This window comes from Nerophis lumbriciformis, linkage group LG22 (genome assembly GCF_033978685.3).
Source record: "Nerophis lumbriciformis linkage group LG22, RoL_Nlum_v2.1, whole genome shotgun sequence".
Taxonomy (NCBI): domain Eukaryota; kingdom Metazoa; phylum Chordata; class Actinopteri; order Syngnathiformes; family Syngnathidae; genus Nerophis; species Nerophis lumbriciformis.
Genome location: NC_084569.2, coordinates 7,634,959 through 7,644,958, shown reverse-complemented (window position 1 = coordinate 7,644,958; position 10,000 = coordinate 7,634,959). Strand labels below are relative to the sequence as shown.

The window sequence follows — 10,000 nt, the reverse complement described above, 5'->3', positions numbered from 1 at the left end:
TGAGATTTGTTGGAATTTAGGTCCCTTTTTTTTGTACAAACTGAGGTCAATTGTGGTTGCAGTCGCATCATCCTGATAAACTTCAGTCATGTGCAATCCCTTTAAAAATGGTTGTGGCAGAGTTGAATCCACAAACATGATGAAGCATCACTTGAGCATCATCCCACTTGACCTGTCTTCAATCTGCTTGCGTGAGTTGACCCGATGGCTTTTTTCCAGCTAGGATTCTTAACACCGAGCTATGGACACAGAATACTGTATGGTCCAGACTTGGGTTGTACGCAGTGACGTGCAGTCACTAGAGGCAGGTGAGGCAGGTCACTCAGTGCCTCGACATGGACGGACTCGGCTAACTGCCGGCCTGCTGTGCAGTGAGACTGTATTGCTATATGAACTATATTATACATTTCCATAGTTTAGTTAGCTGAGGTATATAATGTACAGTGTATTTTGTCAACAACTGTATGTGTGTAACGTATTCCTTGTGCTGAGCGATCATAAAACGGCTGCAAAAGACGCACTGGCTGAGGCTCGCCTCCTGCACCCCCGCCGTAGAATTGTTATATCAACTAAAGCCCACACTTAAACTTTCCACGTGCAAGATTGAATCTATTTAAAAAAGTTATTTCATAAGAAGCCAAAAAGTGCAAAAACAGTAATGTTCGTGTTGGAGGAGTTGTGAATGACTGCAGGGCCACAACATTAGATACACCTGCAGACTGCAGGTGTATCTAATTCACAACTCCTCCAACACGAACATTATTGTTTTTGCACTTTTTGGCTTCTTATTAAATAACTTTTGTAACCTATTTTCATGGGCTTCCCTCTTTGTGATGTTAAGTTCCTGTTATGCGCTGTTATACAGTATATGCCTTGAGCTCTTATTTTGAAGGCGCTAAGAGCGGAAGTGACGACACGTTGGAGTGGAGCGGAAGTTTTTGAAAGAAGGTAAATAAAGTGGTCCTCGTGTAAACTGGAGCCTCCGTGTTTGTTATTTTGTAGTTTCATACAGTATAGGCGACATTTATAAACCCTCGGTTACACTTTTTTAAATAGATTCAATCTTGCACGTGGAAAGTTTAAGTGAGGGCTTTAGTTGTGGACTTCATTTATAAGTAAAGGTAAGACCATATTAATGTTTTTTTAATTAAATGTGCTTTTTTTGTGTGCTATAGTTTGTATGTGTAAAGTTAAAGTTAAGTTAAAGTACCAATGATTGTCACACACACACTAGGTGTAATGAAATTTGTCGTCTGCATTTGACCCATCCCCTTGATCACCCCCTGGGAGGTGAGGGGAGCAGTGGGCAGCAGCGGCGCCGCACCCGGGAATAATTTTTGGTGATTTAACCCCCAATTCCAACCCTTGATGCTGAGTGCCAAGCAGGGAAGAATGCTGGTATGAGCTTTTAAACATAACCTGTTAACTGCTGCCAATCAAATGGTGAATAAGATACTCTTTAGGGTTCATATGTTTGTAAATCTGACTGTGATGAAGTCAGTGCCTCACCAGCCATCAACCTCACCGCACGTCACTGGTTGTACGGTATACCGGTATTAGTATAGTACCGCGATACTAATGAGTCATATTCAGTACTATACCGCCTCTAAAAACACCGTGTCATTGCTGGTTTTACGAGCAGAGGAGCATGTTTGGCAGCGCACACACACAGAGTACTTAAAAGCAGACACAGTGTGTAGACAGAAAAGGGAGAACGGACGCATTTTGGCTTAAAAAGTAAAGATAAAGGTGAAGTTATAACACTGAAACGCCCTCAGGAAGAGGTGCTTTAAGACAGTGGTCCCCAACCTTTTTGTAACGCTTGAAAATTTGTCCCACGAACCGGGGCGGGGGGGTATTTTTTTTATTTTTTTTTCTCATAAAAAAATACAATCATGTGTGCTTATGGACTGTATCCCTGCAGACTGTATATGGATCTATATTGATGTATAATATTAGGGCTGCAACTAACGATTAATTTGATAATCGATTAATCTGTCGATTATTACTTCGATTAATCGATTAATAATCGGATAAAAGAGACAAAATACATTTCTATCCTTTCCAGTATTTTATTGGGAAAAAACAGCGTACTGGCACCATGCTTATTTTGATTATTGTTTCTCAGTTGTTTGTACATGTTTATAAATAAAGGTTTATAAAAAATAAAATAAAATAAAATAAATTTAAAAAATTCCTCTGCGCATGCACATAGCATACATCCAACGAATCGATGACTAAATTAATCGCCAACTATTTTTATAATCGATGTAATCGATTAGTTCTTGCAGCCCGATATAATATAGGAGCCACAGATATTAATAACAGAAAGAAACAACCCTTTTGTGCGAATGAGTGTAAATGGGGAGGGAGGTTTTTTGGTTTGGTGCACTAATTGTAAATATATCTTGTGTTTTTTATGTTGATTTAATTTAAAAAAAAAAGTGTATTTATTATTATTATTATTTTTTTATTTTTTTTAACTTGTGCGGCCCGGTACCAATCGATCCACGGACCAGTGGTTGGAGACCACTGCTTTAAGACATGGCTACCTAGCTAGCGGCTAAAGTCCAGCCCGAGTCTGCAGTTTTAGCTACTTCTAAATCACTAATCCTCGCCTCCATGGCGATAAATCAAGTAAGTTTCTTACAAGTATCATTATCACTGCAGGACAAGGAATAGCTAAACATGCTTCACTGCACACCGTAGCTCACAAAAAATGTGTGTATCGTCAAATTCGTAAGACGATGGCAGCCACTCAAGGGGCCCAAAGGCTGTTCGTCCCAATGGAAGGTTTGGGCCGGGCTGCGGGATCACAGTCCGGGGCATTTTATGAACTGAATCGCAAGATGGATCACATCATGGAGAAAGCTTGTTGAAAGGGAAAAATTGGATATGAGAGCCAACATGGACGAATAGAACAGACAAGCCATTGTAATGTCTGCTCGCGGAAAAACAAAAATCCTAATCTACGATTTGTTTTAGCTACTTCTAAATCACTAATCCTCGCCTCCATGGCGACAAATCAAGTCAGTTTCTTACAAGTATCGTTATCACTGCAGGACGAGGAATAGCTAAACATGCTTCACTGCACACCGTAGCTCACCGGCGTGAAAATGTAAACAAACGCCATTGGTGGATCTACACCTAACATCCACTGTAATGATTCCAAGTAGAGGGGCTATAACGAACATCGAGTTTAAGTAAAAATATATCGAGATATACTTTTTCATCCATATCGCCCAGCCCTATTTTAGAGTTTATTATGTTGTGTAAAAACATTGCTCGTACAGAATTATTAGTCTTTTTTCCCCCCCCTCAATGGATTCCATTGCAAATGCACTCAATCCACTACTTAGTTGTTGTTTTTTTGTCAGGCTTGGTCAAAAGATAGGACTCAGATGCAGAGTAGGGAATAATTTGGCAGGCTTTTATTTTGAAAGCTTCCTTTCACCTCCAGAGTCAGGCCTATTCAATATCGGCTATAACTAAACTTGTCGGCGAAAAAGGTTCCAAAAAAAAGGAACAACCGAAAATCACTCCGGAAGGAGGAAAACACAAAAAACAATGACGAACTATACTTGGCGCCATATATTCTATGAAACTTATTTTAAACACAAAACGCTCCAACAGGAGGAAGAAACTTGAAAACCCCTGGTGTAGGGTTTACTTTATTGGAACACCATGCTACTTATAGAACAGGCAATTATTTTGACTTTAGACAAAATTTAGAGAAAAAAATGTGTGTATCGTCAAATTCGTAAGACGATGGCAGCCACTTAAGGAGCCCAAAGGCTGTTCGTCGCAATGGAAGGTTTGGGCCGGGCTGCGGGATCACAGTCTGGGGCGATTTATGAACTGAATCACAAGATGGATCACATCATGGAGAAAGCTTGTTGAAAGGGAAAAATTGGATGTTAGAGCCAACATGGACGAATAGAACAGACAAGCCATTGTAATGTCTGCTCGCGGAAAAACAAAAATCATAATTTATGATTTGACTCCCTCGAAGTGGCCTTGACGCTGCAACAACAGGAGCAGGCTGTTCTGTAAACATCCCCCAAGGACTCTCAAAGATGGACGCTTTTGACCTCCCTCCCTCCTCAACGACACCTGGAAGTCGAACTTTGCTTGCATGCAGAACGGCCACGGGCCTATGGACACAACACCACCACACCCAAAGACAATGGGCATATACACAAACATACACCCCCACCCCCACCCAACTAATCTAATAAAGGTTAGCAAAAAATGTCACTCAAAAAATGAGGAAAAGAAGGCATGGACAGGCTGCTAGAGAGGCACGAATAAACGAGACAATCTGGCACAGAACAAAGGGAGGCGTGGGCTTATAAGACACGTGAGGGTAATTGGGAACGGGTGGAAATAATCAGGTGTCAGGGATGACGTCAGACTGATGACACAAAAGGAAGGGCAAGTGACCTGAAACGAGAGGAGTTACTTTTCAAACTAAAACAAGCAATTCACAAGACGGAAGAAATCAATACAAGACATCCCTCACCGCGGTGTGACATTTTTGGTGTAGATTATTTTCACTGGTGCAGATCACTCGCAATCAGACTTTGTTGATTGTGGTCAACAGATATGATTGCGTTGTGATTGCCTTCATGCAAAATTGTCTTTATTTTTTATTTTCCAATTTGACAAGTAGCAAAACAGCTGTGTGTTTTTTTCACATTTTTCCACTGTTTTTTTTTGTCTTTTGGCAGCTATGAAATCAGGAGGCACCCAGCTCAAGTTGATCATGACGTTCCAGAACTACGCCCAAGCTCTGTTCAAACCCATGAAGTAAGTCCACGTCTCTCATAGGGTGCACCAAACGTCTGGTTAATAATAATAATAATAATAGATTTTATTTGTAAAAAGCACTTTACATTGAGTAAACAACCTCAAAGTGCTACAGTGTATTAAAAAAAATAAAAATAAAATAAAAACTAGAACAGCCATATAGCTAAAACGAGTATGCCTATATCTAAAAATAAGGGTTTTTATACCTTTTTTAAAAAGCATCCACAGTCTGTGGTGCCCTCAGGTGGTCAGGGAGAGCGTTCCACAGACTGGGAGCGGCGGAGCAGAAAGCCCGGTCTCCCATTGTTCGTAGCTTTGTCCTCGGAGGTTGGAGGAGGTTAGCCTGTCCGAAGCGGAGGTGTCGTGTGGAGGATTTGGGGGTGAGTAGTTCTTTGAGGTTGAGGGGGGCATTTCCATGGTTCAGTGAGGCTGTGAGATTTATTAGCATCTTCAGAGGCGCTGGAATACAAAACTATATTCTGTGTGATCTTCTTGTGATGTCTTGTCTGCTTTTTAATTAACTTCAACAGACTCGTGCGTTAATTACCACGAGCACTGGGCCATTGTGGCTCGCTTGTCTTCGGGGAGACGTCGCATACGCCGGCGAAGGCGTGTTCCACATGAAAAGGGCCACAAAAAAAACAAACAAAAAAAAAAAATCCGTTCTCCGTCTCTCTTTTTGCTGTCCTGCTGAATTCCCCCGCCAACACGGGGGAATTCGTCCGGGCCAACTGGGCTGTGATCAAAAGTAATTGCTCAGAAGCTGGCTTTGATGGCTGTGTAACGTAGAATTGTTTTCTACATGGGAGCCAAATATTGTTTTCTCAAACTGAGTGATGAGGAGGTAGCGTTGAGTCTGGTCCATTAGACACGTTTGGTTCAATTAAAAGGAGCCCGAACAAGGGACCGCTTATTGGGCACTTTTTCGTCCTTTTCAGGTAAACGTTTGTTGTATTTTTTAGAGATGTCTGATAAAGGCTTTTTTGCCGATATCCGATATTGTCCAACTCTTAATTACCGATTCCGATATCAAGCGATACCGATACATACAGTCGTGGAATTAACACATTATTATGCCTAATTTTGTTGTGATGCATTAAACAATGTAACAAGGTCTTCCAAAATAAATCAACTCAAGTTATGGGAAAAAAATGCCAACATGGCACATTTTTTTTTAATATGCCTCAAAACAGCAGCTTGGAATTTGGGACATGCTCTCCCTGAGAGAGCATGAGGAGGTTGAGGTGGACGGGGTAGGGGGTAGCGGGGGGTGTATATTGTTGCGTCCCGGAAGAATCAGTGCTGCTGGGTATTTGTTCTGTTGTGTTTATGTTGTGTTACGGTGCGGATGTTCTCCCGAAATGTAAATGGTAAATGGGTTATACTTGTATAGCGGGGGGGTGTATATTGTTGCGTCCCGGAAGAATCAGTGCTGCTGGGTATTTGTTCTGCTGTGTTTATGTTGTGTTACGGTGCGGATGTTCTCCCGAAATGTAAATGGTAAATGGGTTATACTTGTATAGCGCTTTTCTACCTTCAAGGTACTCAAAGTGCTTTGACACTATTTCCACATTCACCCATTCACACACACATTCGCACACTGATGACGGGAGCTGCCATGCAAGGCCCTAACCACCACCCATCAGGAGCAAGGGTGAAGTGTCTTGCTTAAGGACAGAACGGACGTAACTAGGTTGGTAGAGGCTGGGGATCGAACCAAGAACCCTCAGGTTGCTGGCACAGCCTCTCTTTTCCCCCGGTAATTATAGTTGCATATTACTTACACATACAAAGTCTCTAAGGCAGAAACGTATCAGAGAGTATCCAGTAACAAACGTGTCCGCAGTGCGTCGTGAATTATTGTGGCCACTAGCTGTCACCATAAAAACAAATTACCGCTCCATTTTACATTTAAAGTTCGCATTAGTCTGTCATAAGGTTAGTGTTTTTCATACCTGCCATTGTTCACTGGGTAAACATATTCTAACATTCCACATTGCAAAATAATAAAAGTATGTATGATGATTTGTGCTGATATTATGACAAATTATTATCGCTGTAGTTTTTATGTATTTGATCTGCACTGAAATGTGTTTGTCATTCTTGTTTGGTGTGGCGCATATTTGTAACAATGTTAAAGTTGTTTATACGGCCACCCTCAGTGTGACCTGTATGGCTGTTGACCAAGTATGCTTTGCATTCACTTGTGTGTGTGTGTGAGGAGCCGTGGATATTGTGTGATTGGGCCGGCACGCAAAGGCACGCCTCCAATATTGTTGTCTGGGAGACATTCGGGAGAATGGTTGCCCCGGGAGATTTTCGGGAGGGGCACTGAAATTCGGGAGTCTCCCGGGAAAATCGGGAAGGTTGGCAAGTATGGCTGGGAGACGCAACTGCTCTGTACTTCTCCCTACGTCCGCGTACCACTCCGTACAGCGGCGTTTTAAAAAGTCTTACATTTTACTTTTTGAAACCGATACCGATAATTTCCGATATTACATTTTTAAAGCATTTATCGGCCGATAATATCGGCAGTCCGATATTATCGGACATCTCTAGTATTTTTGCTATGAGAGAGAGTGTGCATAGAGCTGGATATATTCGGTTTACTGTACTGGAACAGGCAACTACGTTCTGGCGCCGAACAAGGGACCGCTTATTGGGCACTTTTCTGTCCTTTTCAGGTAAATGTTTGTTCCATTTTTGTTATGCTACAGAGGGGAAGAAGACGACACAGAATGCAGGGACGTAGTTTTAGCTCTATATATTTCTATTAACAAAAGTATGGAGTGTGAAGCCGACCCAAATGTGTGTGGTGTGCGACTATGTGTAGTGATTATCTGCCGAGTGTTGCCGGTAGTGTTGAGCGACGTGTGGAAGTCCCAAGAGGGGCAAGGCAAGCTCGGAGGTCCGTGGGCAGGGGAGGCGTCGAAGTCTGTGTCTAGGCGGGAGGTTGAGATCCAAAAGGCAGCCAGGGAACCAGAGGGAATACGGGGAGACGAGACACGCGGCTCGTGACGCGGGATTGGAGGGATGCTGCTGGAAGACGACAAGGGACACGGGACGAATGAACACGGGGGGAACACAGAGAGAGAGAGTGTGTGCATAGAGCTGGATATATTCGGCTTACTGTACTGGAACAGGCAACTACGTTCTGGCGCCGAACAAGGGACCACTTATTGGGCACTTTTCTGTCCTTTTCAGGTAAATGTTTGTTCTATTTTTGTTATGCTACAGAGGGGAAGAAGACGACACAGAATGCAGGGACGTAGTTTTAGCTCTATTTATTTCTATTAACAAAAGTATGGAATGTGAAGCCAACCCAAATGTGTGGTGTGCGACTATGTGTAGGGATTAGCTGTCGGGTGTTACCGGTAGTGTTGAGCGAGGTGCGGAAGTCCCAAGAGGGGCAAGGCAAGCTCGAGAGGTCGAGGGCAGGGGAGGCGTCAAAGTCTGTGTCTAGGCGGGAGGTCGAGATCCAAAAGGCAGCCAGGGAACCAGAGGGAATACGGGGAGACGAGACACGCGGCTCGTGACGCGGGAACGGAGGAATGCTGCTGGAAGACGACAAGGGACACGGGACGAATGAACACGGGGGGAACACAGAGAGAGAGAGTGTGTGCATAGAGCTGGATATATTCGGCTTACTGTACTGGAACAGGCAACTACGTTCTGGCCCGGAACGCAGGTTTGCTGTGGTTTAAGAAGCCCGGTATGAGCCGAACAAGGGACCGCTTATTGGGCACTTTTCTGTCCTTTTCAGGTAAATGTTTGTTCCATTTTTGTTATGCTACAGAGGGGAAGAAGACGACACAGAATGCAGGGACGTAGTTTTAGCTCTATTTATTTCTATTAACAAAAGTATGGAGTGTGCAGCCGACCCAAATGTGTGTGGTGTGCGACTATGTGTAGGGATTAGCTGTCGAGTGTTACCGGTAGTGTTGAGCGAGGTGCGGAAGTCCCAAGAGGGGCAAGGCAAGCTCGGAGGTCGAGGGCAGGGGCGAGGTTTCAAAGTCCGTGTCCAGTCGGGTGGTCGAGATCCAAAGAGGCAGCCAGGGAACCAGAGGGAATACGGGGAGACGAGACACACTGGTTGTGACGCGGGATTGGAGGAATGCTGCTGGAAGACGACAAGGGACACGGGACGAATGAACACGGGGGGAACACACAGAGAGAGAGAGTGTGTGCATAGAGCTGGATATATTCGGCTTACTGTACTGGAACAGGCAACTACGTTCTGGCGCCGAACAAGGGACCGCTTATTGGGCACTTCTCTGTCCTTTTCAGGTAAATGTTTGTTCTATTTTTGTTATGCTACAGAGGGGAAGAAGACGACACAGAATGCAGGGACGTAGTTTTAGCTCTATTTATTTCTATTAACAAAAGTATGGAGTGTGAAGCCGACCCAAATGTGTGTGGTGTGCGACTATGTGTAGGGATTAGCTGTCGGGTGTTACCGGTAGTGTTGAGCGAGGTGCGGAAGTCCCAAGAGGGGCAAGGCAAGCTCGGAGGTCCGTGGGCAAAGGAGGCGTCGAAGTCCGTGTCCAGGCGGGAGGTCGAGATCCAAAAGGCAGCCAGGGAACCAAAGGGAATACGGGGAGACAAGACACGCGGCTCGAGACGCGGGATCGGAGGAATGCTGCTGGAAGACAAGGGACACGGGACGAATGAACACGGGGGGAACACAAAGAGAGAGAGTGTGTGCATAGAGCTGGATATATTTGGCTTACTGTACTGGAACAGGCAACTACGTTCTGGCTCGGAACGCAGGTTTGCTGTGGCTTAAGAAGCCCGGTATGCGCCGAACAAGGGACCGCTTATTGGGCGCTTTTTCATCCTTTTCAGGTAAATGTTAGTTCTATCTTTGTTATGCTACAGAGGGGAAGAAGACGACACAGAATGCAGGGACGTAGTTTTAGCTCTATTTATTTCTATTAACAAAAGTATGGAGTGTGCAGCCGACCCAAATGTGTGTGATGTGCGACTATGTGTAGTGATTAGCTGTTGAGTGTTACCAGTAGTGTTGAGCGAGGTGCGGAAGTCCCAAGAGGGGCAAGGCAAGCTCGGAGGTCGAGGGCAGGGGCGAGGCGTCAAAGTCCGTGTCCAGTCGAGTGGCAGAGATCCAAAGAGGCAGCCAGGGAACCAGAGGGAATACGGGGTGACGAGACACGCGGCTCGTGACGCGGGATCG

General features: G+C 44.4%; 1 protein-coding gene across 1 annotated transcript in view; it reads left to right on the top strand.

Moving 5' to 3' along the window:
• fam20ca (FAM20C golgi associated secretory pathway kinase a) overlaps positions 1 to 10,000 on the top strand; it is a 113,358-nt gene that overhangs the window by 11,544 nt on the left and 91,814 nt on the right. Inside the window, exon 3 of the mRNA XM_061974330.2 lies at positions 4,731 to 4,809. Coding sequence (XP_061830314.1) covers positions 4,731 to 4,809 — 79 coding nt within the window. The remainder of the gene's footprint in view (positions 1 to 4,730; positions 4,810 to 10,000) is intronic.